The sequence below is a fragment of the Gasterosteus aculeatus genome, chromosome 7, assembly GCF_964276395.1.
Source record: "Gasterosteus aculeatus chromosome 7, fGasAcu3.hap1.1, whole genome shotgun sequence".
In the NCBI taxonomy this organism is placed as follows: Eukaryota; Metazoa; Chordata; class Actinopteri; order Perciformes; family Gasterosteidae; genus Gasterosteus; species Gasterosteus aculeatus.
In genome coordinates, this window is record NC_135694.1 from 31,689,796 (window position 1) to 31,717,522 (window position 27,727).

The window sequence follows — 27,727 nt, forward strand, 5'->3', positions numbered from 1 at the left end:
GTCAAGCAAAGGTCCATGTAGAATAAGTGGTGTGTGTATATACGTATATACAACGTAGAAAGATGCGTTCAAATTGAACCTTTACATCCAGAATCTCGAACAAAACACAACAGCATCATCGATCGGTTCATTTGACCTTTAATAATAAAGAAAACAAATAATCTCAAAATAAAAAGCACGTGGCTAAACGGTACTCTTAAATGATCATGAGAACGGTGGTGATGCTGACAGAAGTAATAAGTCACCATAACAATAATCAGAAGCGTAATAATCGTCCCGCCAGCAGAAATCTCTTCCTGTGTTCTACGGTGACGCGTCGCGCAGTCGGGGTCAAAATATTTTCACAGCAAAACTTTCCCCACAAATACACGAGTTAAATAAAAACAGGCTCTTCTTCTGGGAATCGGGCCGTTTTTAAATAAAGAGTTTGAAGTGTCGAGCGTCAAAAAGAGAAAAAGCTTCCTGAAATGAGCCGCTCGCCTCCTTCGTGGGTCAAACGTTCATTTGTTGTTCGGGGGGAAAAACACTCGTCAAAAGCAGAACTACTTTTCTTCCACAGAATAAAAACCCTTCTGAAGGTCTGAAGGAAACGCGGCTGCTTCGTACGACCAAATCCCTCGTTTTATTTGGCTGCAACGTTTTCATGGCACTCGACATTTTGGCCAAATAATTCCTCATATTCTGTAGAAATACGAGCACAACGACTTTAAGCTCAACGCTTTGAGAGAGACTCCTTTATTCTCGCAATGTTACGCACAAAAAGGCCATTTATCGAGAGATCTTTCCAACAATTAAGTAAAGTGGAAATTTGATGAGATCAATGAGCAACGGAAACATTCTGACTGGATCTTGTGACCCCAAAAACGGCTGCTAGCTGACCTTAGCGCTGCCAGCCGACCTTAGCGCTGCTAGCTGACCTTAGCGCTGCCAGCCGACCTTAGCGCTGCTAGCTGACCTTAGCGCTGCTAGCTGACCCTAGCGCTGCCAGCCGACCTTAGCGCTGCCAGCCGACCTTAGCGCTGCCAGCCGACCTTAGCGCTGCTAGCCGACCTTAGCGCTGCCAGCCGACCTTAGCGCTGCTAGCTTCTAGCCACAGGTTTCCCCGTGACGAGGGTCAGGAGAGAATCTCAGGCGCAGCACCTTTAAGTCACGACATCATGGAAACAGTAGTTTATGCTTCGGGAAATCGGCTGTCATTGATCATTGGTCATTTTATATATAAATAAGATTTAAATGCAATTGCTCTGTGAATCCTTTCAATGCGGTGATAATTCTTAAAAGTAGAGACTCAACATTACGGGACATTTGGTCATTTAAGAGTCACACGACATTTACTTTGAAAGACAAAAGCATGCGAAAAAATATCAATAACTACATTGTACATTTGGGGAAAAATTCAGGAAATTACAAAGGAAAGTAAATGAATAACGTCCTGAAAATGTCACAATGTAACGAGATGAATTATGATATTGATTAAACAGACAAGTTTGTATTTTACAGGAATAAAGCTTAAATCTTAAAATTGCTCAGTTAGTCTTTTTTAATTTGTTATAATTGTCAAAAAATTATTTTGACACTTTAATATTCTGATTTTTAAGTTAATTTTTATTCACGACAAATCATGTGATTCTCGTGTGTTTTTTTATAATTACAAGTTTAACAAAAGAAAAAGTTACATCCAAATTGCTGCAAATTGTTTTTTGTCAGAAAAACAATTAAAATATTTCGTATCCCGGCAGCAGTGGAATGAAGAAGGCACAACTAGTCTCCACTTTGATCAGAAAACAGCATTGTTTCCATGGAGACCATCTAAACCAGCTGGGGTGGAGCGGACGTTGTGATTGGTCGGATTCTACTTGAATGAAAACAGGAGAGAGACGATGCTCATTCTAAGATTACCACAGCGATTTTGAGTGAAAAAGATGAAATATTAATATTTGAATGCAGGAAATATTCAGATAAATTATATTAACAAGGCTCCAAATGTACGTGTCAAAAGAATTCACACCAGCAACGCCAGCTGCCGCCAAAAAGCCTGAAAGGATCCGAGGTCATCGTAGATATTTGTGCACGTCGTTCCCTCACGAAAAACAAATGCGTAGTTTTGCGCATCGATGCTCCCGTTGCCAAAAGCTTTTATTTTGATAGTAAATGTAATCTCAGCGAATATTCAAGTTCTCTCTCAGTAATTATTCAACTTTGTCTCAAACTAAAGCGCCGCCGTGGACGTCGAGTGACTCGAGGGCGGCGTCTGATCCCAGTTTTAATACAAAATACATTCCAACATCAACAGAGTTTTTGCTCATTGAACTTTTAAAAAGGAAAAAAAAGAGACATCAAACCTGTTATCGAGCATATCGAAATATTGTGTAAAAAAATTAAAATGAAAGATCTGTTACTTCGATTGCAGAAACAGGAAGTGGAACTCTGTCAACGCTGGTATGATTCTTTCATAATAAAACTGGAATAACAAACATTTTATCAAATGGACGACAGGGCTGACAGAGTGGTGAGAATGGATGCTGGTGAAATTACCTTCCTGTGTGTGTGTGTGTGTGTGTGTGTGTGTGTGTGTGTGTGTCCTCCCTGGGCAGCGCGATGTTAAAGAAAAAAGAAAAGCATCAATGTATTTAAGAAAATAAAATAACAGACCTCCAACTGCTTGTAGATTTTTTTTCCTTTGTTTCAAATATATATTCTGTTTGTACAACGAAGCGAATGCTGCGTCCTCCGGCGTTTTGAAAAAAAAAAAAAAAAAAGAGTTTCGAAATAAAAGCGGACGACGGCCGATTCGTTTTTTTGTGTGTCGTATTTCGGCTAATCAAACATTCCATCGCGCCCCCCCACCACAACATCTGTCCTGCAGCTGCTCGACATTTAACCGTCAGCAAAAAACAAACAAAAAAACAACCAGAAAGACGGACGGAGAAGACGAATGGCAGCAGGAAGATGAGATGGTTGAAGCAAGGGAGGAAGAACCCCACCCGCCCACGAGGCCTCCGTCCAACAACCCCGCCGGGGAATGTAACGTCTACACGGTGCGCGTGCCGCTCCTAGCAGTCCTCGTCCTTGTCGTCCACGGCGCCTTTGAGCCGTAGGCGGGCGAAGTCCTCGAAGACGAAGTCGTCGTCCTGGGAGACGCTGCTGGGAGGAAGGAGGGGGATGGTGTTAAATGACGCTACCAAAATAAAATAAAGATCACGAGGCTCAGAGACGTTACAGACAAGAGGTCATTACATTAGTCAGAACTACGTTTCCCAGAAGCCCTCAGGGGGCGTTATTCAAGCGTTCAGATACTTTTAAGTACATTTACTGCAGTAAAGTGTAAAAACACTCTTAAAGCACTAATGCCACCGTGTAAAAATACTCTTTCAATAATTAAATAAATTACTAATTGCTTGACTAGTCCATCAAGAAATTAGTAATTTATTTAATTGATTTGTTTGTTAGTCAGTCAAATCTTTTAGGAAACACCTATTTGTACTTGAAATGAAAGTACTTGTCCAAATAATAAAATGGTTGAATTGATTAAGAACAATAGAACTCACTTTGTGTCAAATTCTATCAAATTGGTGTCGATGGGGGGGTCCATCTCTGGCACAGCTGTAACACACACACACACACACACACACACAATTAGCATGACACACCACCGTTTCCATGGAAACGTCTTTGTCTCCATGGAACTCGAGTGTACGATGAAGAAGGGAGTTGTGCAACAGTAAGGCATGAACACGCTCCGTGTGGTCAGGTGAGCTCACCTGATTGAGGGCGGGACAAAGGCGGCTCTACGGGTTTCGGGTGCATCAAGATGAACGGCAGCTCTACCGACACGTCTCTGGGAGAAAATACAAAATAAAACAACATGCAGTCACCGCTCGGTCCACTTCCTGTTTGTAATGGTTACAACTGCTCTGAGGACACGCCTCCACAGGAAGTGATCTCCCAACCGCTGACTCCCAATATTTCATGAGGTTTTAGTCTGAAGAAAACAAACCAATCCAGAGCTGCATCAGATGATCCTGTGACTCTTGTCCACAGATTCTGATCGATTCAGAGGCTAGCTTAGCATGAGGCTAATTCAGCGTGTGCACTTTTTCATTCACTTCTAGGTATTTTTTTACGCCAGTGAAACTCAACTTCCTGCATGTTTCACAATAAAAGCCTAAGTTAGAGCCAGGTCTTTGATTTAAAGCAACATTGTTGCTTTTCTTTTAAAAAACAGCAAAAGGTACTTTACTTTTGCGGGTAACAACATTTAACCATTCAACTAATGCAGTGGTTCTCAAAGTTTTTCTGTCGGGCCCCACCGCCCCAACAGAAATGTGACATAATGGTCCATGCTGAATTTTTATTGAAATAACATCTCGTGACTCCATGTGTGCCTTTATTAATAATTGAATAAGTCAACACGAAGCATTACTGTAAGTTTTAACTTGAACAGTTAAGTTCAAATCTAAAACTTGTCAGAGCTCTTTGAGTTAAAGAGAAGAAGTAAGAAGACAAAACGGGGCTGTGATGTTCTACAGAGCTTCACAGCTCCTTAATGACTAAGGATGAGTAGTCAAATGCAGAGAATACTGTGGGATTAATAAAATGATCATAAATAAAATATTCTTTTTAAATGAAAAAAAAAAAAAAGAATATACATTCCCCCAGCCACTCGCGCCCCGCCAGAGGGTCACGCCCCACAGTTTCAGAACCACTGGACTAACGGCAGGTAAAGCGGGTCACACTGGTGAGCGGAGGCCACAGAGAAAGAGAGCAGACGTGTCTTGATGTTAAAGGATCAGACTGAAAGAACGGAGAGGCTGGCGCTCACATTTACCTGTCCAACATGCCTCTCAGCAGCCTGCAGGGGGACACACAGGGAGGAGGAGGAGGAGGAGGAGGAAGAGGAGGAGGAGGAGCCAAACAGAAAAACAAAAACACAGAGGGGAGATGAAATGAAAAGCAGGAGGCAACAAGTCAACAACCTAAGCAAGCAGAGTGGGGAGTTACTACGGCTACAAAGGTAACGCACAACAGGAAGTCAAGAGGATGAAACAGGAAGTTGAGCTGCACCAACATGGAGATGTCTATCGGGATTTGAGTAAAGCTCCGTGTGAACTTTTGTCGTCTTAAGGGGGGAGGTAACAACTTGTTTTTGTCACCATGGATACAAGCCACACCCTCAAGCTGCGTCCTCCACAGGTATGTTGAGAACGTACCTGTAAAGGGGGCAGCGAGACGTTCCGGCTTATCGTGTTAATGAAATGTTTTCTGCTGTCGTGATGTGTTCATGTGTCATTGTAAAAGGTTGTCTTGGTGCTAAATGAATCCAGAGGTGATCACATGATTATAAAAGAGATATTACAGATGTTTAACTTTCTAACACAAACCCCAGCAGAAATTACTGCAAAGTAAAAGTCTAATTTTGTATATTTTATATTTTACTGACTGACGAGAGTTGAAATGATGTGTAGATCATAGAGAGGAAAAGCAGACCAGCCTGTGCACACACACTCAAACAACAATATGGATCAATAATCAGTATCAGCAGCACCATCAGCACAACAAGCTCAGTTTCCTCTTTGATTTCACAACTTGAGCCGAGCTGGACGTCAGCTGACGACCTTGAACAGGAAACAAAGGACAGGACGTGATGTCGGCGCGGCGTGTCCTACCCTCCACGTGAGACCACCAGCTTGACTTTGACTCTGTAGGACACCAGGATCCCCAGCACCTCCTTGTTGGTCACGTCCTTTACGCTGAAACACAGAGCACCAGCGTCACGTGACCGCAGCAACACGCGTGTGCTTGCGTGTGTGCGTGTGCGTGTTTACATGGTGGAGGAGGCCAGGTTGGTGTCTTCGTGCTTCAGCTTGCCGTCCAGGGCGAGTCCCCTCTTCTCCCGGTTCTTGTCCAGCGTCGGGGTCAGAGTGTACACCTTGCAGAAGGTGGAGCTGGACGACACCTGGTCGCTATGGAGACGACACGCTGCTGTCAATCAAACTGACTTCAGATCAGTGCTCATTGGGCCGCTATCTTTGATTTACTCTTTAGACAAAAAATGTCTATTAGGTTTAGTCACATTTAATATCCACATTAAATTCTTTTTCTTCCCTTCTCAGGTCCACGGACCCTGTGGTGTGTCTACAGATGCATTATAGTCCAGCTTGCAGTACTTGGTTGTCCCCCCTATAGGACAGGCCTATAGATGTCCCCCCTATAGGACGGGCCTATAGATGTCCCCCCTATAGTACGGGCCTATAGATGTCCCCCCTATAGGACGGGCCTATAGATGTCCCCCCTATAGGACGGGCCTATAGATGTCCCTCCTATAGGACGGGCCTATAGATGTCCCCCCTATAGGACGGGCCTATAGATGTCCCTCCTATAGGACGGGCCTATAGATGTCCCTCCCATAGGACGGGCCTATAGATGTCCCTCCTATAGGGCGGGCCTATAGATGTCCCTCCTATAGGACGGGCCTATAGATGTCCCTCCTATAGGACAGGTCTATAGCAGGTCGGCAGACGTTGTGACTCGCGGTCACAGTGGGTTGTAAAATGTGACGAGAAGAACAAGCGGTTGAAGTGTTTGTGTGAGCTGATATAAAGACGTGTGAAACATCATCACATGAAAGGATTTGGATTTTAACAAATAGCAAAGCATTTATTTTCAAGGCAATCTAACAAATTGTCAAAGGTGTAACAACTTGATGAGGACCAGGGACCTAAACGCAACACTTTGTTGTCTTTGTCTGTTTACTTGCGATGCTTTTGGACACGGCCACCTGTCTCCTGTGTGGCGCCTCTACGTTGCTTAGTAACGAGCGGACGGTGGCCGAGACGGTTTAAAGTCAAACGTTGGTTTCATTTATTGGTGTCATGGTTTGAGCCGTTAACCATTCAAACCAGTTTGAACCCGCTTCAATCTGAAGGGATTCCCGCTCATTGACCTCGGATGAGGTCATTTTACTTACTCCGCCTCCAGCTGGGCCACTGGACATTTGTACTGGGCAGTGCTGAACAGGCAGATGTCTGCATACTGACGCACTGCAGAGAGAAGGTTCCACATTCAGAACCTCACACAGCGACTTAAGAGACGACAGAAGGAAACGAGACCAAGAAGCAGAAGAAGCAGAGACCCACCGGATATCTTTGCTCTCTTGACAGTCTTGGTGGAGTTGTTGGTGACGTGAACGTTGACACTGATGGGCTCTCCGTGGTAGTACAGCTGCACACAATGCATCATGGGAAAATAAGACATTCATGAGGGACTGTCAACCAGCGTCAGAGAATATAAAACTAATGCCTTTTTCTCGAGGCTAGCCAGCACATTAGCACAAGAGGCAAAGCTGCACATTAGCACAAGAGGCTAGCCAGCACATTAGCACAAGAGGCTAGCCAGCACATTAGCACAAGAGGCTAAGCCGCACATTAGCACAAGAGGCTAACCAGCACATTAGCACAAGAGGCTGACCAGCACATTAGCACAAGAGGCTAACCTGCCCCATTAGCACAAGAGGCTAACCTGCCCCATTAGCACAAGAGGCTAACCTGCCCCATTAGCACAAGAGGCTGACCAGCACATTGGCACAAGGGGCTAACCTGCACATTAGCACAAGGGGCTAACCTGCACATTAGCACAAGGGGCTAACCTGCACATTAGCACAAGAGGCTAACCCGAAGATGTCATGTAACATCTTAATATTGATAATACTTAATACTTGTATTAGTTTCTATAAACAGCTGCTACACAATGAATATAAATACTAGTGATCGGTGGTTGATGTCGGTCACCTTTCATCACGCAGCGCTACGTTCTGACGTGTGTGTACCTCCTTGTCCAGAGAGGCCTCCAGGTGAAGGGATCTGTCAGACATCAGGAAGCTGCGGGTCGTCTCCACCATCGGCTGAGGACCGGGCTTCTCCGGAGCGTACTGAACCTTCCTGATGACCAGACGCACCGAGTTCCTGCAGACAGGAACCACGTCACTGCCATCCGCTCCTCCGGCAGTAATACCAAACACATGGTACAGGCCTACCAGGTAACGTTAGCGCAAAGGCTAACTTATCTTATCTAATTAGTAAGTCATTTGAGGAAATCTGGTCAGACACAAAGACTGTTGATGAAACCTCTCTGAGAGCTGCAGGTCCTCAGGAGCTTCCTGCCGGTCTGAACTCACCTCTTGTGGATCTTTTCTTCGATTGACTTGGCACAGAAAGCTCTGATCTCAAAGTCAACGCCGCAGGCCTGAGGAGGAAACACAAGTAGTCTGGACACATACATATATATAAATACATGTAGAAAGAGTGAAGGGAAGCCACCGAGCGTTACCTTCCCAGTGTCCTCCGGGCCGGGCTGTAAAGTGACTGAACACGGGAGGTTCTGAGGAATCTGAATCCACACAAGAAAAAACTAAAGTCAGATCAGGATGGAAACAGCGACTTCATCACCGGAGGTGTTGTGAAGAAACAAGATCTGAAAAGCATCTCGGATTGAAACGGCCTCCTGCTGTGGACCAGGGGGCGGGGCCTCGTGTGCTGAGAGACAGTAGAGGCAGAAGTGACGGAGGTATGGACACACAGAGGTGGAGGTATGGACACACGGAGGTGGAGGTATGGACACACGGAGGTGGAGGTATGGACACACGGAGGTGGAGGTATGGACACACGGAGGTGGAGGTATGGACACGGAGACGACTTCTAGTATAATCAATAACTCGTTGTGGGGTGAATGATTGAATTGATTAGAGGGGTCAACAGATCAGCGTTCAAACCCGACAGGTTTACAGCCGAGGACGATACGACGTGAAGGACAAAGGACAACAAGACGTCTGCAAAGCAAGATGCTGCCTGTGACACCACGGAGACCACAGTGTCCCCCTTATGTGTACTAGTGTCCTCCTCCCTGTGTGTACTAGTGTCCTCCCTGTGTGTACCGGTGTCCTCCTCCCTGTGTGTACCGGTGTCCTCCCTGTGTGTACTAGTGTCCTCCCTGTGTGTACTGGTGTCCTCTTCCCTGTGTGTACTAGTGTCTTCCCTGTGTGTACTAGTGTCCTCCCTGTGTGTACTAGTGTCCTCCCTGTGTGTACTAGTGTCCTCCCTGTGTGTACCGGTGTCCTCCTCCCTGTGTGTACCGGTGTCCTCCCTGTGTGTACTAGTGTCCTCCCTGTGTGTACTGGTGTCCTCTTCCCTGTGTGTACTAGTGTCTTCCCTGTGTGTACTAGTGTCCTCCCTGTGTGTACTAGTGTCCTCCCTGTGTGTACTAGTGTCCTCCCTGTGTGTACTAGTGTCCTCCCTGTGTGTACCGGTGTCCTCCCTGTGTGTACCGGTGTCCTCCCTGTGTGTACCGGTGTCCTCCCTGTGTGTACCAGTGTCCTCCCTGTGTGTACCAGTGTCCTCCCTGTGTGTACTAGTGTCCTCCCTGTGTGTACTGGTGTCCTCCTCCCTGTGTGTACCGGTGTCCTCCCTGTGTGTACTAGTGTCCTCCTCCCTGTGTGTACCGGTGTCCTTCCTGTGTGTACTGTGTCCTCCCTGTGTGTACTGTGTCCTCCCTGTGTGTACTGTGTCCTCCCTGTGTGTACTGTGTCCTCCCTGTGTGTACTAGTGTCCTCCCTGTGTGTACTGTGTCCTCCCTGTGTGTACTAGTGTCCTCCTCCCTGTGTGTACCGGTGTCCTTCCTGTGTGTACTGTGTCCTCCCTGTGTGTACTGTGTCCTCCCTGTGTGTACTAGTGTCCTCCCTGTGTGTACTAGTGTCCTCCTCCCTGTGTGTACTAGTGTCCTCCCTGTGTGTACTAGTGTCCTCCTCCCTGTGTGTACCGGTGTCCTTCCTGTGTGTACTGTGTCCTCCCTGTGTGTACTGTGTCCTCCCTGTGTGTACTAGTGTCCTCCCTGTGTGTACTGGTGTCCTCCCTGTGTGTACTGTGTCCTCCCTGTGTGTACTAGTACACACTCACAGTGAAGTAGAAGGGGTGAGCATGTTGGCCCAGTTTCTTCAGCAGCCTCTCCTGCAGGCGGCTGTTGGGTTTCTTCTCTTCGGGAACCGGAGGAAACGCCTGAGAGACGGAGAGAAGGAGGACGAGACGCTGCAATAAAAGTACTGCTACTAAACTCTGAAAGTACGATTAACGGTCCTGTCAATAATATCATTGATTGACTGATTGGTTGGAAAATACAGTGATTAAAGGTGCTCAGGTGAAACTCACCTGGAAGGTGGAGATGTACAGGTCCTTCCTGAAGGACAGGCCCAGGACGTCCAGGTCCTCCCGGCCGTACCTGAACGCACAGGTGAGCGTGACGAAGACTACGAGGAAGAGAAATGATTTAGATCATGTTCATTCAAACTGTTACTGATCTACGATGAGTTTGTTTACACAAATACCAACACTGGAATATATATTAAAATATATCATCTTATTTCTAATTGACTTCTTTTGTTCAGGTGGAAGCCGCCCTACCTTTCCTGTCCTTCAGGTACTCCGGGTCCACGAGGATCACGCCGTCTGTCAGCGGGGGGAACAGAACCGCCACGTCTTAAACGAGCCCCTCGGCCAATCACAAGCAAGCGCTGACGCATGAATAATCACCAAAACACATGAACAAACTCTCCAGGACTCACCTACTGGGTCCACGTGGTCCAGGTGATCCACAAAGTCTCTCTTTCCCAGGTAGACCGTCACCTGCACCGACCAATCAGAGTCACACACGAGACATCCAATCACAGATGTGCAGTTCAGGGCCAAACATCTGGTTGATGACGTTTTTAATCACTACACACTGTACAGGTGAGCTCTTATTCTGATAATCATTGTCTCACATTTTAGACATTAAATACTTTTTGGGAGGGAGCTTCTAGTTCGAATGGTAGAGTGACAGCTTTAAACTATTAAAAAAACTTAAAAGTCTATGTTTTTCCCTCTGCTAGTACGACAGGTACTCAGAGTACTCGGAGTACCTGTCGTACTCGCCTCACTCAGGACTCACCTTGCAGTTGGGGCTCGACTTCTTGAAAACTCTGCGGTTTGGAAAGAGGAAGCAGAAGCAGAGTTAGTGGGTCTGGTTTCATTCGAGTGTCTCTTCTGGGGCGACGCAAGCAGAGCTGACCGGTGCTGCACGGACGAGAGGGAGCGCTGGGGGAGGTTGGCGGTTCAAACCCCGGCTGACACAAACCTCTAATTGCTTCTTTTTTTTAAATGCAATGTAAGTCGCTTTGGAGAAAAGCTTCAGCTAAATGACCTGTAAGGTGATCAGGAACACGTGAAGTGATCCCTTCAGATTGAGCTTCCATCGGATCATCAGATCTACTCTACTGATTATTGAGGTGAACCCGGTCCGCGGTTCATGCCGCTCCAGTCAGGCATCTACACAATCTTCAGCTCATCAAAAAGAAACAGTTTGTTGCTGAAATTCCAGTCGATTGTCGATTTATTTGATGCAGAACCAGTTTTCAGAGCGTCGTGGGATTTTGGTCGTGAGCGGCGGCGCGACTCCACGCGGGATCGTGATTGACAACGAGGCAGCTGCTCGCCCCCGAACAGCCTCCGAAGTGGGCCAAACGGATTCTACACAGCGACGTACACGTAGCCGCGTCCAATGAGGCCAATATACCATGATGTCCATGTGAAGTCACTTGGATCAAGGTTGAAATGGGGGTGAATCCACCTTACGGGCGATGTGACGTGGACTGAAGACCCAGCACACGCTGAGCAAGTCCAGACTTACGTCAAAGTATCTGCACCCATCAGCTGTGGACTTGCACACTTGCACATGAACTGCAGGTTATTCTCCATCTTGCTATTCATGTTTCTTCACACTCGCACAGAAAAAGCTCAACACCAAACAGAATTTCACTACATACTTTACGTCAGTATTTCTCTGTATGTGACGAATAAACCTCCTTCCTTGGATCTATAAAAGGCAGCAACTGTACTTATGACCATTTGTTCGTTCATTCATTCTTCCACCATGAAAACGATCTTTATGAAAAATATGATGGATTAAACTGTACAAAACAGATTAAGGACACTCCGTCCTCACTGTCAGGACGCTTATCTTAGTTCCTCAGTTTCTTTTGTGTTGCCACAATTGCAACAACGACACACGTCTGTGCAACGCGGTCCTGCAGAAAGAGGAACACCTGCCTGGCTCACCGGCACTTTTGCAGCCGCGGTGCATCACATGCAAAACACGGTCAGGGGTCCGATTTCTGGTCATCCAGGTGACGTTTAAGGTCCCATCCAGCAGGTGATGGAGCGCTGATATCTGCTTTGGATCGCGTGCCCTGTATGAGCGAGGTCTGACTGAGGACTTGGTCAACCAAGCAGCCTCCACCGCTGTGCTCCAATAGATCCATGAGAGCTGATCTCGTTATTCTGGCAAGTAACCACCAGCACTAATGACATGACACAGTTCCCAAAGAATATCAGAGAACTCCCCTCATTCCAATAGTTCTGCTCTGACCCAGAATGAGCAGCCTGGACAATCACTTCCGTACCTGCTGCAGATTCCGTTTGGCTTTACGTGATCACTGAAGGGGTTTTTATGGGGGAAAATATGTCAACTGACTTGGAGTCTCTGGTCCGTAAATTATTTTACGGCATTTTCACCCTTTTCTGAGGCAACAAGCAAATCCTTCATGATTCCTTCTGTTGCTCCTCAGACGCACGATGCCGTCTGTACATCGAGAGGGTTGAGCATCAATGGTGGAAAGGATTCTGCTCGCCGCCGTTTCATCAGCATCGATGTGGTCACGGTGTTTTCGTGTCCGTAGATCAGTCGACACCTCTGTAACCGCAGAGGACCGTAGACCATCATTTACCGCCTTTACCGGCACATTAAGACCGGCTCGCAGTCCGTCAGTCTCAATCTGAATATCTTGCCAACTTTACCGAACTACGGAGGAGTCTGTGCACATCTGGTCTCATTATTTCGATTTTCCAAAAATCGATCCGTATTGAAAGTTGGCACGCGACTCTCTAGGTCGTCTTCAACAAAACACGTTACTCCGTCATGGGAACATGGAGCAATGCAAGTGATGGTCCTTCTATTTGGTTCTGTACAATAAGGTGCTTGGAGCTCGATTCATTCATTCATTCATCTCTAATATTGCTTTTATTCATGCGCGAAACGTCTGGATTAATGTCTAGTTCGTCACTTAAACTACATTTTACAGATGACAAGTGAACACGTCACAATAATGTTCCAGTGTTCACTGAGCAGAGCCTGAATGCATCACAATGGAAGTGACGCCTTCCTCCGTTGGTGCTACGCAGTTAGCGGTGCAGCTAACGTCACAAGCTCCTCCTCCTGTGGGTTTGAGCACTGATCGGTTATTGACAGTGTCACATGATTAGATCACGGAAAACGACAACCATTGTGGGTCCAAAGAAAGAGTTAAACGGCCACTTCCTTCCTTTCTGCTTGATGGCACAACACAAACAGGAAGTAATAAACAGGAAGTCGTCGGTTACCTCACCGCGAGGTTTCAAAAGGAAACGGTTTGTTGATTTCACCATTTTAGAGGAAAGACGTGAACAACGGATGAATATAAAAGCATTTCAGCCACAGCTTTTCAAAATAAAGCCTCACTGTGAAGTAACCGTGTTGCATTTTAACTGAGCATCAGCTGCTGGGCCCCGAGGGGCCGAATCAGTAAAACCGTCTGCAGGTAAACACGCTGCTCCTACCTGCAGCAGGTGGGCGTGTGCGTGTGCGTGTGCACTTCATGCCCAGACAAGAACTGCACTTGTTGTTGTTTTCGTTAATAGTTCATCAATCGCCACAGAATAACAACGATTTGGTGGTTTGAGGACCAGCCCCGTCCCTCGTACGAGGCTAACCGAGTTAGCCGGATCATCTTCAGGATAAGATTACATAAGTCAAGGTTTTCGGTTCCACGAAGCAAGTTTGGCAAAATCACCGCAGCAACGGACCCAGAAACCTGAACCTGCTCAGCGGGTCATCGGTCCACCTTCTCTGCCATCAATTCCCCCTTAAACGTGCTTCGGGTTGGACCGGTTTGTCTGTTTTTCCGTGTTATTCAATTTGAGTCAACAATAAATAGGTAAGTTGTAAATATCCTACTGTGTTTTTTTATTTAATTATTATTATTTTGGTTTGAGGATCGTCTCCTGGGACGGACAGACAAACGTCTCACCTGTAAACAGGATGAACAACGTAAACGATGTACGATACGATCGATTCACACCACAGAGGAAATGATTCAAACATGTGATCTGGATTCCTCGTAAGCGTTCATCATCATCATCACCATCATCTGCTGCTCGTCTTGCTGTGAGTTTATTTAATCAGATCATCCTGATGACGGAAGTCTGGTTCACATTAACTCGACCGAGAGACGATCAGCCTTCGAGGAACCGAGATAACCCGATGATTGAAGTCAGGCTAAGTTAAGCTGGCTTAGTTGAACTGCGTACGAGGAGCAGCGCCCAGATTTCACTCTTTAAAGATGGCGGAACACGACGTTCTCTCATGTGTTCTTCTAATCCACATGAATTCATCATCCACTTCTGTTAGTTTTATTCTGAATGAATGAAATTATGCTTCGTGTTTAACCCGAAATGTTCTGAGTGCAGATAAAACAATATGAATATGTTAAATTAAAAAAAATAGCAGTACTAAAAAATGATCTGACAAACTCGGGTTGCCTGTTATGTTAAATGTAAGAAAATTGGGAAACTTTGCGTGGACGATAAAGCAGAAAAAAAAAACTGTCCAAAAAAAAAAAAAAAAAAGTCATTTAAAAATTAGAAACAAGCCGCACATATTGTGTTGTGAAATAATCTTAGACTTGTATTTAAAAGGGGTTGATATGTGAACGTGTCCTGGACATGGTTCCTGGGGTTCAGAGGTCAGACTACCTTCCTCCTCTTCACACCCACCAGCAAATTAAAAACAACTTTGTGTGGAAAGAATTTTCCACTTCCTCATTAGCAGAGTTTTATATTGTTAGTTCTACTATTTGAGTCACCAGCTGTTTAAAGTCAAAAGACTTCAAATGTGAAGCGAACAATATCTGGAAATTACATTAAATATATATTTAAAAAGTGTGAAAAATACATGAGGAACTTAACAGTAATTCCAGATGTACAGGAATGTATATGTGTAAAGAAATGGAAGAGCTTTTGTTAAAAAAACAACCGTGATAAAATAACGTTTGAGCCAATAAATTGTTGGTAAAATTGGAGGTAAATCTGAGCGCACTCACAGCAACGCAATTCAATCAATGAGAGGCGGCTTCAGACCGCGGGGGCGAGGCTGTCAATCAATCGATCAACATAATCAATCAAATCAAAATTGACAACCACAGCTAACTGCCTTCCTTGATCCCTTCGTTGATCTTAACAGCAGGAATATGAGAATAACTATAATATTAGATTGAGTTTGGAAAAACATTTTTGCAGAGTTCATTTGAACTATTTTTAAATCATTTAATTAATGCGTTAAATTTAGGAATCGTGTCCCTCGTTTTCTAAATAAATGTTAACCTCAATAGTAATTGACAGATTATGAAAATATAATAGCGATGAATAATGATCTATTTAACTTCTTAACAGAAGAAGAAGTGTAACATTTAGTATTTTAGATGTTTTACATTTCAGATGTTTTTAAAGGATTTTCAGGACAATGATATCAATTAATATTGTGGATCTTTGCGGACCAGCTTACTCCTACTTTCTTCTTTTGAACTGACACTCAGTCCCTCTCCTCCTCCTCACAGAGCCGCCAATCACCTCGAATACATCTTCACCAGAAACTGCTCCACCTCTGACCTCTCTGTAACTCCACGTCTCTGACCACTTCTCCATCTCCGACGCTCCTCCGCGCTCTCTAACTAACGACTCCACCAACATTCGCTCCCTCTCTCCTCCCTCTCTCCTCCTCTCTCCTCCTCTCTTCTATCAGCTCTCTTCCACCGACTCCTTCTCACTCATCGTAACGCTGCTGCAGAGACTCTCCTCTCAACTCTGTCCTCCTCTCTGGAAAATAGCTGACATACGCTCCTCTTTCTCAAACCCACCTCCTCCTACTCGTGTCCCATTGACTTCACCTCTATCGCCCTCACTTCCCTCCTTCACCCCCCGTCTCCTAACCAAGTTCTTGCCCTAGTAACCTCTGCCCGTCCACCACCTGCCCTCTTGACCCCATTCCATCACATCTTCTACAATCTATCGCTCCTGACCTTCTTCCTTTCCTCACCTGTCTCATCAACGACGCTCTGTCATCTGGCTGTTTTCTCTGAAGGAGAAGAGTCAACCCCCTCCTGAAGAAACCCACCCTCAACCCTTCTGAAGAACACAACTACAGACCCGTCTCTCTTCTTCCCTTTTTGTCCAAAACTCTTGAACGTGTGATCTTTACCCAACTCTCCTCTTATCTCCACCATTACATTACATTACATGTCATTTAGCAGACGCTTTTATCCAAAGCGACGTACAATAAGTGCATTCAACCATAGGGTACAAACTCAGGAGAACAAGAAACAAGAAAGTGCAATTTCCTCAAATAAGCCAATTTACAATTTGCTATAGATGAGTGACGTTACAAGTACAATTTAAGTGCTACAATTTGTTAGTCTTTAGTCGAGTCTGAAGAGGTGTGTCTTTAGTTTGCGGCGGAAGATGTGAAGGCTCTCTGCGGTCCTGATGTCTTCAGAGAGCTCGTTCCACCATTTCGGCGCAAGGACAGCGAAGAGTCGAGACCTAGTCGAGTGTTTTGCTCTCAGTGAGTAACAACCTCCTTGACCCCCACCAGTCAGGCTTCGAGGCCGTTCCACAGAGACTGCTCTCCTTGCTGTCTCAGAGCTCCACACTGCTAGAGCTTCTCTCTCTCCTCTGTCCTCGTCCTTCTGGACCTCTCTGCTGCATTTGACAGTCAACCAGCAGATCCTTATCTCCTCCCTTCAGGAACTTGGTGTCTCAGGCTCTGCTCTCTCCCTCCTCTCGTCCTACCTCGACGGACGCACCTACCGGGTAACCTGGCGAGGATCTGTGTCGGAACCTTGTCCTCTTACTGCTGGAGTTCCTCAGGGTTCCGTCCTGGGTCCCCTTCTCTTCTTGCTCTACACAAACTCTCTCTGCGCTGTCATTCGCTTACATGGCTTCTCTTACCACAGCTATGCCGATGACACCCAACGAATTCTCTCCTTCCCTCACTCGGATCTCTGCTCACCATCTACAACATCAGGAGAACACGTCCTCTTCTCACTCAGAAGAAGGTACTGATTCAGGCTCTTCATCATCTCCCTCCTGGACTACTGTAACTCTCTCCTGCAGGTCTCCTGCTACAAACCCGACATCCCGACCCGCACTCTCCGCTCTGCATGTGATAAACTGCTTGTTCCTCCTCACTGAGAGCAAAACACTCGACTAGATCTCCACTCTTTGCTGTCCTGCTCCTAAATGGTGGAAGGAGGTCTCTGAAGACACCAGGACCACAGAGAGCCTTCACATCTTCAGACTAAAGACACACCTCTTCAGACTCTACCTCCACTAACACACTAACTAACTGCAGCACTTACATTGGACTTATAATGGTTCTTATCTACAGCAAGTTGTAAAATGCAATTTCATGAAATAAGCCTTTCTTGTTCTTCTGAGTTTGTTTCCTTGTGATTAAATTCACTTATTGTAAGTCGCTTTGGATAAAAGCGTCAGATAAATGACATGTGATGTACCGCACGTGTACAGGTGCTGTGCACGAGCCCGTGAGCGCGAACGCACCAAACAGGTGGTACGTTTTTTAAACGTCCCTCGCGCGGTCGACATTAAAAAAACAAACTCAGGTGAAATGATGCGTTTTGATTAAACGCATCCGTCCGCTCTTCACAACAAAAACAGCATCACCGCCTCGGGTTGAGCTCCCGGTCCGGCGGATTCCGCCCCCCTCGGCCCGGTCGCGTTAGAAACGCACCGCGGTGATTCCGCTCCGTTTACCGCCCCGCAGCGCGTCGGCTGCGGTCCTCGCGGAGCCGCGTGTGACAGCTCGCAGCGGAGGCTGCCGCGTTAGCAAGCCGCACCCTGCGCGTCGCCTCCCGGGGACCCGGGCACCGTGTGAGGGGGGCGTTCAGACGCGAACGGGCCCGGGGGGGGGGGTCCCTGGGGGTCCCTGGCTTGGCGTGTTACTGCGGGGGAGAGGGGTCACATAAAGCGGGGTAAAATGCCCCAGCTCCCCCGGGTCAGCGGCGCGGCCACCGTTAGCAAAGTGCGTGAGAGCGGGCGCTAGCTAGCGCGCTAGCCGCCGTGTAGCCCGGCCGTGCTTACCTGGTACCCGCCTTGTCCCCCATCTCCTCGGCAGCGAAGATCCCGACAAAATGAGCCCGGACCCGGCGGGAGGCTTATCTCGACTTGGAGGAGCGACGAGTTGCTTCTTCAGCTTCCGCTTGTCCACATCGGCGCACTGCTAGCTAGTTAGTATGCTAATTTAATTTAGCGCCGCCTCGGCTCCTCCGGCTTCCGCAAAGGCAGGATCCTCTCTCCCCCCGTCCCACCCTATGTCTCTCTCCCCGTCTCACCCTATGTCTCTCTCCCCGTCTCACCCTATGTCTCTCTCCCCGTCTCACCCTATGTCTCTCTCCCCCTGTCTCACCCTATGTCTCTCTCTCCCCGTCTCACCCTATGTCTCTCTCTCCCACCCTATGTCTCTCTCTCCCTGTCTCACCCTATGTGTCTCTCTCTCCCTCTCTGTGCATCGATGTCTCTCCCCCAGGCGCGTGCGTGTTGTGGCGCTGCGGATCGTTTCCAGCAAACATGACATCGAGAAATCAAAGGTTAAAAAACGACACTGAGTATTAAAAATTAATATCATGATTATTAACTTGGATTATACCCGCCACCGCTTAGCTTAGCATAAAGACTGGGAACAGAGGGAAACTGCTAGCATGGCTCAGTCCTGAGGCATCAACCAGCTCCTCAAAGTACTTCTGCAATAAAGTACAATGTTGAGCTACTTTACGCACTTCTGAGAGGTACATAGTAATTTACTTTGTACTGAATATTGTACAATGCTGATTTCTACTCTAAACATAGTAAATATATACGTAACTAAACAAGCCCCACTTTGATATTAAAATGAGAAACACATTCAATCATTAAAACATGAATTTAATAGATTTAACTTTAGATACATGAGTATTTGTGTGCATGTTGGTTTGTGCGTGCGTTCATCTGTGTGTGTAGCGGAGTCGGATAATAAGTATATGGACTTTGTTCCGACTCACTACAGCCGTCACTAACATACGAGGGGATTCATCCGCCGCTGAAAATAGTCCCCGCTGAAGTCTGCTTCCTGTTTGTTTCAGAGGTTTTAGGAAGGGAACTATGTTTGTAAACAGTTACGTGTTCAGTAGGAACCAGGAAGTCGCACCGTATTTACAGACAGACCAACTGAAAAGAAAATGACGGATTCTCTTAAAAAAATCTGTTTTTCAATCAACAGTTAACAAAATAACGCTGATCTTTTATTCTGAAAGGAACGTTGACGGGGAGGCAACAGACCACCACGAGGTTAGACGCGGATGACGTAGGAGTCGGAGTGGGTGACGTAGCGGATCCAGCGCTGAGACGGACCCGGCTGCACCGGGGACAGGCGGAGGAACCGGATCTGAAGACCCGTCACCGTGAGATGAGGAAGCTCAAAGGCCAGAACCACCGGACCGACTTCCATCAAGGGGGCCGGGCCGAGGGCCGGCGCCTCCAGCTGGGGGGGGGCAAAGCAGACGTTTCATTTCTGATTAAAAATGGCATTAACGTCTGTGTGTGTCTGTTTTTGTGTGTGTGTGTCACCTTGAACAGAGCAGACAGTTGTGTCCCTCCGGGGAATCGAGGGATCCTCCATTCGATGGCTCGACTCTGCAGCTTCAGCTCAGCGCTCTGGTCGGGACTGCTGAGCTCCTGAGACACACTGAACACGCACACAAGCTTAAACGGACGAGTTCAGTTGCGTAACAGTAACTTCTGTTTCTGATCAAGTGAACTCCAGCTTGTTCTAGGATGCTTTTATTGTGAAACTCTCGTATCTGTCTGAATCCAATGATGCTGATTTCTTCTTCTGCTTTGTCTTTTTGTACAGAGGTTTATTCTCCATCTATTAAAGCAAATTGTGTCTCTTAGTGGGGACACTTTATTGTGAAAATATAAGCCGTCAGTACATGCATAGCACTCGGCCCTTTGCGTAACATTTGCACAACGTTTACAAAACAAATGATGTGCGCCTCCTGCTGCTCACTTGTGACGCTTCCTACTTTGCTTGTTATTCAAAAGTCGGATCATTTAAATAAACTCTTGTGACTTCCTGTTGTGTTCAGAGACGGACAAAAACACACAATTGTCCCATTCAAATAGTTGCTTCACATGAAGTATTTCCATGAGCGAAGGGAGCGCCTCACCTCACGGAGCCTCTGGGGACGGGGATGGTCACACAGACGTTGATGGCAGCGCTGCAAGAACAATGACATCATCATCTTCATCGTCGTCAGGATTCTCTTCATCATCATGATTATCATGTACCTGTGACCAGGTAGACTAAGAGCTAAGAACTAAGAGACCGCTACAGCAGTAACACCACATGTACTATGCTACAATGAGACCACATGTGGTACTACTCATGAAACTACTCGTAGCTGGGGTACCGCTGTGGTACTACTCATGGAACTAATTGTGGTACTATTTGTGGTACTTCTGCTCATGTTACCGGCTCAGATATTTAAGAGCACCACGCTTTGGTTGTAAAAGTGGTTCTGAAACAACCGAAATGAAGCGCACCTCCTGGGCAGGAGGTCACAGCGGAGCTTCAGGTACATCAGCAGGCTGCAGAGGAACAGCAGGAAGAGTCACACTTTACTGCAGGAATGGAACATACTCCACTAAATGCTGCTGGCTACATTTACCCAAGTACTCCACTTGAGTATAGTTCAAGTGTGATTACTATGACACCACGAGAACGGACATCTGTCCCCGATCCCCCCCGAGGGACTCTACCGTCCTCCGCTGTCCCGCTCGATGGTCGGGTAGAGACGGAAGGGAGGCGCCGAGGGCAGCTCGTCACTCAGCTGGTACTGCATCACCGTTTGCTGCAGCAGGAAGGAGGAGGAGAAGAGTCGTCTCTCAGATGTCGGAGCGTCCTTGAACTCAGCACCAGATAAAACCACTCATGAGGCTCCCGTGTAAACGCCATGAAACCAAAGTCCACACCCGGCGGATTACGCTCATCAGTGGAAGTGGTTTGTGATGAAAGTGGTGGAACATTTACAGCAGGAATCTGAGAGGCTTAGCGAGACGTTTCACCTCGTTTGAGCTCTGCGAACAAAGCGATTGGTTTGATGAAAGACGTTCAGTTGTGATGGTTATATTGAGGAAGGTTATAGTGTTCAGTTTGTCTGCTGCAGGCGCTGAAGAAACCCCCCAAAAGTGCTCAAAGCTAAATCAGCTATTTCAACTCGTTGAAAAACAAGGCTACCGGTGTCAACACTGAAAATCAACAGGTTTATTATGTTTGTTTGTATTGCCTCTTCATACTGACAGTAAATAAATAAAGTATGGATGGAGAGAGAAACTTTATTTGTGAGCTGTCTGTCCACCGGTCTACTCACCTCTCCCGGACTGGGGCAGAGCCGGAGGATCCGGCTGCTGCTGAACTCGTCCAGTCGAACGGCCTGGTGGAAACTGCACTCGTCCACACGGACCGCCGCACCGTAACCTGGAGAAGAAAAGACACACACGTGTTTGTCCTTTGTGTGTGTCTCTCTGTGTACGTCTGTGTGCCTCCGTGTGTGCGTTACCTCTGATCTGTGACTTCCCGATGCTGAACTCCTCATTCAGACCGATCCTCATCTCTGTGAACAACACAGAGAGTCACCGAGCGTTGGTGAGGACGCGGCGCTGAAGACCCTCACAGAGTCAGACTCACCGGAGCAGCTGGGCATGAAGCACTTGACTCTGATTTCTCCCTCCACGTCGGCCTTCATCACAACTCCCTACAGCACAAAGACGCGCTGGAACCCAAACTCTTTTACTGTAACTCAACCTTCCCGTTACCACGGTTACTCACGTTGGAGCCGATGACGACCGACATCCTCTCGATCACGTCCACAAATATCTCGCTCTTTCCGCCCTGCAAAATGAACACAGTTCTACAGTTTTATTCATGAGTATCTCAGTGGATGAAGCAGTTCAGAAGTAGAAACATCCAGCAGCTGGAGTTTGTTGAGAACAGGAACGAGTCAGCTGACCTCAGATCTGTTTAATATCAGATCATCAAAGGGTTGTTTATTATTATTATTATATTATATTATGTTATAATATTTAGTCTACTCGTCTACCTCCCTGGCTCCAGTAGATTGGATCAGAAACCTTCATTGATACAACCGTTGGTTCCCTGTGTCTTGGTACCTGCTCTCTGCTGGACTGGACCGGTCGGGTTGCTGCAGAGCTCGGAGCTACTTTACTCTGCTGAGTCTCTGCTCCAAACTGATCACAAACAACAATGAATTGATTCAATTTGAAACTTGCATATATCAACACATATACATATAAACATCTAATTAGTTATTAAGTATTAAGTGACAAATAATAAGGTATCACAATAAAAAATGTATATGTTACGATTGACCAACACTGTGTGTTATAAATTACTTATGAGTTGTTTACTAAACAAACTTTTAAAATAAAGATTTAAATTATTTGTTGATATTTGTGTTGTTGTTGACCCACCAAGCCGACGTTACTGAGGTCAAACAGGCTGAACGGTTTGGAGCAAACGGCTTCAGTCTGGATGAAGTTCTTCAGAACGTCAGAGGACGTCGTCTGGATGTAACCATAGTCCTGAGGAGAGGGGAATAGGATTAACTACATCACATGTGAAATAAAATAAAGTGGCAACTGCATCTTCATTAATACCTCTCCACATTGTGTATATATGTAGTACTATAAATATAATACAATAAATAAACATCACTCACCACGACCTCGTCCAGCAGCTCGTAGATGAGAGCAAAGTTCATCTGGACTGACTTCTCACACAAGCTGCCGCAGTAATCTTTAACCAGAGCGGCTAACCTGAGAGTACAGGGATTACATATATATATATATATATATATATATATATATATATATATATATATATATATTAGATAGAGAGAGGATCAGCACTTTTACAGGTTGTGTAAATATCCCGTACCTGTTGAGGAACTCGATGAGGGTGAAGGGGGAGGAGTCCGCGGTTGTCGTGGCGACCCAGTACAGTCCTCCCTGCCTGACGTGGACAAAGTGAAGATCTCCGTGATTCTGCCGAGGGAAACACAGACGATGCGTTCAAGGGCTCGACTACAAAAGTATGACCCTAATGAACCGCTGCAACCAGTAATCAGTTTACCAGCAACGACTCACAAACCAATTAAATCAGTTTGAGTCAGTTTAAACCTCATTAATGTTCTAGGATAACAATTATTCTCGTTACCATGACAACCGGAGGCTGGTCTCCGGTCAGCGCTGTGACCTTCTCGTAGAAAACACCAACAACATCACTTCCTGCCTCTCCACGGACTAATGCCGATGTTAAGGGTCTTTTATTTCCGTACACAAAGAGCTAATGTGCGTTGCCAGGATCCCATTCCCCAAAAGCCTGTAAGGGAACTTTGTGTGTGGATACAGTCTTTGTAGATGAGGTGGTCGCCCTGTGAGGACAAGATGAAGACCTGAGAGATCATCCTGTGGAGAGGCAGACGGGATTCAGGAGAAGTACAGTGATACAGTCAAAATAAATAAAATCATGGTTTGATGCATCATTAACAAGGATATAAGACGCTGCACTTGAGATGACTTGTCTCTAAATCCTATGTTCACTATTCTGCTCAGATATCACAACGCAAAGTAACGTTATCGATGAATCAAAGAATCAACGCATCAGATGTGTGTGGTTGTTTCCGGTTCCGTAACGTTAAAGAGGATGACGACGCTACATTTTCAACGCTGAAGTTAATCACAACGTATCAGGAGACCAGTTTTCTCTACTGCGAAATACCACAAGTTCCTAATGTGTTAAATGATGTCTTGAATATTTTTCACATACACGTCTGTTGTAAAACCAGCGCTTGGTAGCGGTTACTTTACTTACCCCGTGAAGTCTTGTCGTAACCTACTTTAACCATTTATTATGAAGACGATGAATAAAAGGGATTTCTACGCATGCTAACTGTAGCCGACTGTGCTAACAGTGGCCGTGCTAACGTAAACACAGTAAAGATCACTATAACAGTGGACAGGTGCTTTATTTTCAAGCGTTAACATGCAGAACGTGTATAATATGTAATACAATAGTAAAGCGGAGCATTAAAAGCTTAACTGAAATGCATTCCAAACGTTTGATTAGCTGCCCGGCTCTCAACGAGCTGACTTGTGTTTACAAACCGGGTCAAAGATGGCGGATGTCGTCACAGCGCCCCTGTTGGACCGGAGAAGAGTGGTCCTAACTAACTAACTAACTAACTAACTAACTTAGATACATCTTCTTGTAAATTAAACCATTAGCCAATGGCCCTCCATTGAAAGATACATTAAAAAACTCACGCCGCAATGGTTGACGCGAAATGTTTAGTCATTTAAACGCAGCTTGGCGTGACGTCATCCGAGCAGCAGGCGGCAGCAGAGGCGGGAACTCAACCGGAAGTGGTTCGAGTCAGAGAGAATTTCCCACATCGGTTAATTTCCCGTGTAACGTATTACACAGTTAATAGTTCACCATGAAGTAAGTACACATTTTTACATTCATTTGGTGGCAACGCTTTGAGCTAACTGACGTCGTTAACCAAGCTAACCCTTAACTAACCCTTAACACCTCCATTCAGACGTTCTAGTGGTCCGGAGCCCCGTTTAAAAAAACTGTTTTTAGCAAATGCATTTGTTTTTAGGCGTTTAACGATAATGTGAAACACAACATGTACCGTTTTTGTAATCATTCCAAATCAGTTTAATAAATCGGCACGAACGGCGAGTTTATTACGTGAAAGAAATGGAGGTTTTCCTGCGTGTCTTCAGGTCGCCCCACGGCCACTTTGGCGAAGCGCGGATTTTGTGTCTCGTTATTGGTTAAAGTGGATTACAATAAATCGCTTAATAAATCGGCACTTGATTTTAACAAGTGTAAAATTGCACTCATTTTGATTGGAGTCTGGCATGTTTGGAGGCTTCCTGTTTGTGGTGCTGCGTGTTTAGATGCATTTTGACCCTAAATACACATTACATACGTGTATACACGTATTTACTGCTCTGTATACAACTTCCCTTACACATACCTCTCTGTGCATACAATACACCTATTACTTCATTCTGCCTTCTACATGTTGTACTCTGTTACTCTTTGTACAGGTTGAATTCTAAACTATTTCAGTCCCTGAACTCCTCTAAATGTAACCCCTCAGATGTTGCATTCAGGTGCAGATCCAAAAGTTGTAATGGAGACAGAGATGGTGTGTTCAGGTGCAGACTGAAAGTGGTCTCGGGGGACTGTAAACACACCTGTACCGTTTCCTTTCAGTCCGCTGACGAAGGTGAAGCTGATCAACGAGCTAAACGAGCGCGAGGCGAACCTCGGGGTCAAAGACTCTGTCTCCTGGCACACCGAGTACAGCGACAGCGCCTGGGTGTTTGTGGGTGAGACGGGGTGTCTGTGGGGGGACGCAGTGCCTATGGGTGAGACGTGGGGGGACGGGTGTCTCCTGGCTGAGACAGGTGTAAAGAGGTGCTGTCGTATTGCCTGCAGGTGGATTCCCGTACGAGCTGACTGAAGGCGACATCATCTGCGTCTTCTCTCAGTAAGTTTCCTTTATGCTTCCTTTGGAATAGGAAAGCTGCTTCAATGCTTCCTTAGCGTTAATAAAGTGGTACTTTCAATCAGGTACGGCGAGATCGTCAACATCAACCTGGTGCGAGACAAGAAGACCGGGAAGTCCAAAGGGTTCTGCTTCATCTGCTTCGAGGACCAGCGCAGCACCATCCTGGTGGTGGACAACTTGAACGGCATCAAGGTGACTTGACTGTTCTCGTTTGTTTACGCTAAGCTAGGCTAACCGTTTCCAGCCAAAATGCCAAGATAAGCTAAGCTAGCAGTCGTTATGCTAACATAAGGTATCGGTTCCCTAGTTTTCGTGCTTAATAAAGACAACAAGCTTAGTTTGAACTGCTGATACATTCATAGTCATTACAGAGAGAACAGGTGGGCAGATGTTCACAGGAAGTCAACATCTGGTGTTTCTGCTCGCTGTCAGATCAAAGGTCGAACCATCCGTGTGGATCACGTCAAAGACTACCGGCCTCCCAAAGACACGGAGGACATGGACGACATCACCAAACACCTGAGGGAGCAGGGCTGCGCCCCCAAAACCACCGGGCCCCCCCCTTCCCACTCGTCCTCATCCGAGGAGGAGCGGGACGGCGTCCCCGCGAAGAGGATAAAAAAAGGTCACTTCCTGTTGGTCGCCTTACACGAACCGTTGGGGGACGTTTTTTGATTTCCTCTCTCTCATCGCAGACAAGAAAGAGAAGAAGAAGAGGAAGAAAGAGAAGAAGAAGAAGAAAATGAAGGCGGCGAAAGAACGCGAGGGTCTGGACTCCTCCTCACTTCCTCCTGTCAGAGTCAAAGAGGAGAAGGAGGACGCCGCCTACCACAAGTACGACCAGAGGGGGGCGCCACTGGGGAGGGACGAGAGGAGAGACCCAGGTGGTGACAGTAGGGAGAGCGAGGGAGACACAAGGTGGGAAGGAGACAGGAAGGAGAGAGACAGGAGGTGGGAGGGAGACAGGGAGACAGGTGCAGAGAGGAGGTGGGAGGGGAGAAAAAGGGAGACAGACCGGGAAGGAGACAGGAGGAGGGAGACAGGCGGGGAGAGAGAGGGAGACAGGAAAAGGAACCAAGACCGGGTGGATGACGGAAGACCGGACAGACCCTTATAGGGCAAAGACGGACGTAACCATGGAACAAGACGGCTGATGAAGACAAACGGGATTATTCTCCTTTCTGTCTGTGTGACGTGTAATAAAACAGCCAAAGTCTCCATGAAGTAAAACGAGAGCGTTTTCTATTCGTCTTCATTGTATCATCGATGAGCAGCAGACAGAAAACATGGAGGCTTTAATTTACAATAATAAACTTTTCATAGAAAGTCAGTCGCTACGACGTGAAAGTGATTATCGGAGAGACGTTTCTCCGTATTTATTAATAACTCATTGCTCTGATTAGACGTCGGGATTAAATGAAGTCTTACAACTGTTGGAATCTTTAACCCGACTTTTCTCTGTTCTGTTATTAAACCACAAAACGCCTCTTTGGCTTGTTAAGTAGCTGTTAGCACGTTAGCATTAGTGTCCCAATTTTTACATAACAAGTTACAAGACTTTATTTTTTCTGTACAATTGTAATCTTAAAGTGAATAAATGACCTAAATGTTGGTGGAAAACATTCACTTTAACCTTTAATTATTGTTAATCCTTCAGTCCAGGAAACTCACAATGATGAGTTATTGAAATGTGAAATAAAATTAATTGAATGGCCGTTTAATTAATTGAGCTTTGACTTATTTAACATTATTTATTTGAAACGTTTCAGCTTTCATTGTTCGCACAGAACTATTGTTCAGCTGAAGATTAACACGGAGGAAAAGGTCAGAGGGCGCCGCTCACAGACGAGCTGCCCGGACAAGTCGGGTTCCTTCCAGGAGGCTGTTGCA

General features: G+C 46.2%; 3 protein-coding genes and 2 long non-coding RNA genes across 13 annotated transcripts; 3 read left to right on the plus strand and 2 right to left on the minus strand.

Moving 5' to 3' along the window:
- Positions 1-121: 121 nt before the first annotated feature.
- Positions 122-18,659, minus strand: LOC120823077 (arrestin red cell). 4 transcript variants are annotated; one of them, XM_040183152.2, is made up of 17 exons: positions 18,273-18,416; positions 10,975-11,005; positions 10,610-10,670; positions 10,449-10,493; positions 10,197-10,294; positions 9,948-10,046; positions 8,326-8,385; positions 8,174-8,241; positions 7,826-7,961; positions 7,137-7,221; positions 6,968-7,040; positions 5,826-5,963; positions 5,667-5,750; positions 4,829-4,852; positions 3,762-3,838; positions 3,549-3,603; positions 122-3,141 (listed from the first exon to the last, which is right to left on the minus strand). In XM_040183152.2, the coding sequence occupies exons 1-17, from the start codon at positions 18,293-18,295 to the stop codon at positions 3,054-3,056; spliced, it is 1,245 nt and encodes a 414-aa protein (XP_040039086.1). In that variant the 5' UTR covers positions 18,296-18,416; the 3' UTR covers positions 122-3,053. The 4 variants fall into 4 exon arrangements, with proteins under 4 accessions (XP_040039086.1, XP_040039085.1, XP_040039087.1 ...); XM_040183151.2 differs by having other exon boundaries at positions 122-3,144; XM_040183153.2 differs by lacking the exon at positions 4,829-4,852 and having other exon boundaries at positions 122-3,144; positions 18,273-18,659.
- On the plus strand, positions 10,929-11,917 carry LOC120823082 (uncharacterized). The gene is made up of 2 exons (XR_005712782.2): positions 10,929-11,311; positions 11,429-11,917. It is a non-coding gene; the product is annotated as an uncharacterized LOC120823082 (long non-coding RNA).
- LOC144410389 (uncharacterized) lies at positions 18,132-19,709 on the plus strand. The gene is made up of 2 exons (XR_013468421.1): positions 18,132-18,418; positions 19,481-19,709. It is a non-coding gene; the product is annotated as an uncharacterized LOC144410389 (long non-coding RNA).
- On the minus strand, positions 19,095-24,649 carry ap4m1 (adaptor related protein complex 4 subunit mu 1). 6 transcript variants are annotated; one of them, XM_040183150.2, is made up of 16 exons: positions 24,414-24,649; positions 23,656-23,714; positions 23,464-23,549; positions 23,185-23,291; positions 22,967-23,063; positions 22,719-22,829; positions 22,398-22,475; positions 22,057-22,119; positions 21,916-21,982; positions 21,788-21,841; positions 21,599-21,705; positions 20,988-21,079; positions 20,772-20,816; positions 20,396-20,446; positions 19,794-19,911; positions 19,095-19,707 (listed from the first exon to the last, which is right to left on the minus strand). In XM_040183150.2, the coding sequence occupies exons 2-16, from the start codon at positions 23,711-23,713 to the stop codon at positions 19,516-19,518; spliced, it is 1,326 nt and encodes a 441-aa protein (XP_040039084.1). In that variant the 5' UTR covers position 23,714; positions 24,414-24,649; the 3' UTR covers positions 19,095-19,515. The 6 variants fall into 6 exon arrangements, with proteins under 6 accessions (XP_040039084.1, XP_077963198.1, XP_040039083.1 ...); XM_078107072.1 differs by having other exon boundaries at positions 19,095-19,737; XM_040183149.2 differs by having other exon boundaries at positions 24,121-24,426.
- rbmx2 (RNA binding motif protein X-linked 2) lies at positions 24,468-27,558 on the plus strand. Its single transcript, XM_040183156.2, has 6 exons — positions 24,468-24,750; positions 25,540-25,655; positions 25,765-25,816; positions 25,900-26,029; positions 26,270-26,462; positions 26,533-27,558. The coding sequence occupies exons 1-6, from the start codon at positions 24,746-24,748 to the stop codon at positions 26,952-26,954; spliced, it is 918 nt and encodes a 305-aa protein (XP_040039090.2). The 5' UTR covers positions 24,468-24,745; the 3' UTR covers positions 26,955-27,558.
- The last annotated feature ends 169 nt before the right edge of the window (positions 27,559-27,727 follow it).

Excerpts from the sequence above, each read along its gene's own strand:
- LOC120823077 (XM_040183151.2), bottom strand. The coding sequence starts at position 18,295 with ATGGGGGACAAGGCGGGTACCAG. Across the intron at positions 8,386-9,947 it reads CTCACCCCTTCTACTTCACT|ATTCCTCAGAACCTCCCGTG; the intron begins GTGAGTGTGTAC and ends GTGTGGATTCAG. Across the intron at positions 5,751-5,825 it reads AACCTGGCCTCCTCCACCAT|CGTAAAGGACGTGACCAACA; the intron begins GTAAACACGCAC and ends TCTGTGTTTCAG.
- ap4m1 (XM_040183150.2), bottom strand. The coding sequence starts at position 23,713 with ATGATCTCTCAGGTCTTCATCTTGTCCTCACAGGGCGACCACCTCATC. Across the intron at positions 20,817-20,987 it reads GAGCGGGACAGCGGAGGACG|CCTGCTGATGTACCTGAAGC; the intron begins GTAGAGTCCCTC and ends GTTCCTCTGCAG. Across the intron at positions 20,447-20,771 it reads TGTGACCTCCTGCCCAGGAG|CGCTGCCATCAACGTCTGTG; the intron begins GTGCGCTTCATT and ends TTGTTCTTGCAG.
- rbmx2 (XM_040183156.2), top strand. Across the intron at positions 26,030-26,269 it reads ACAACTTGAACGGCATCAAG|ATCAAAGGTCGAACCATCCG; the intron begins GTGACTTGACTG and ends GCTCGCTGTCAG. Across the intron at positions 26,463-26,532 it reads CGCGAAGAGGATAAAAAAAG|ACAAGAAAGAGAAGAAGAAG; the intron begins GTCACTTCCTGT and ends CTCTCATCGCAG.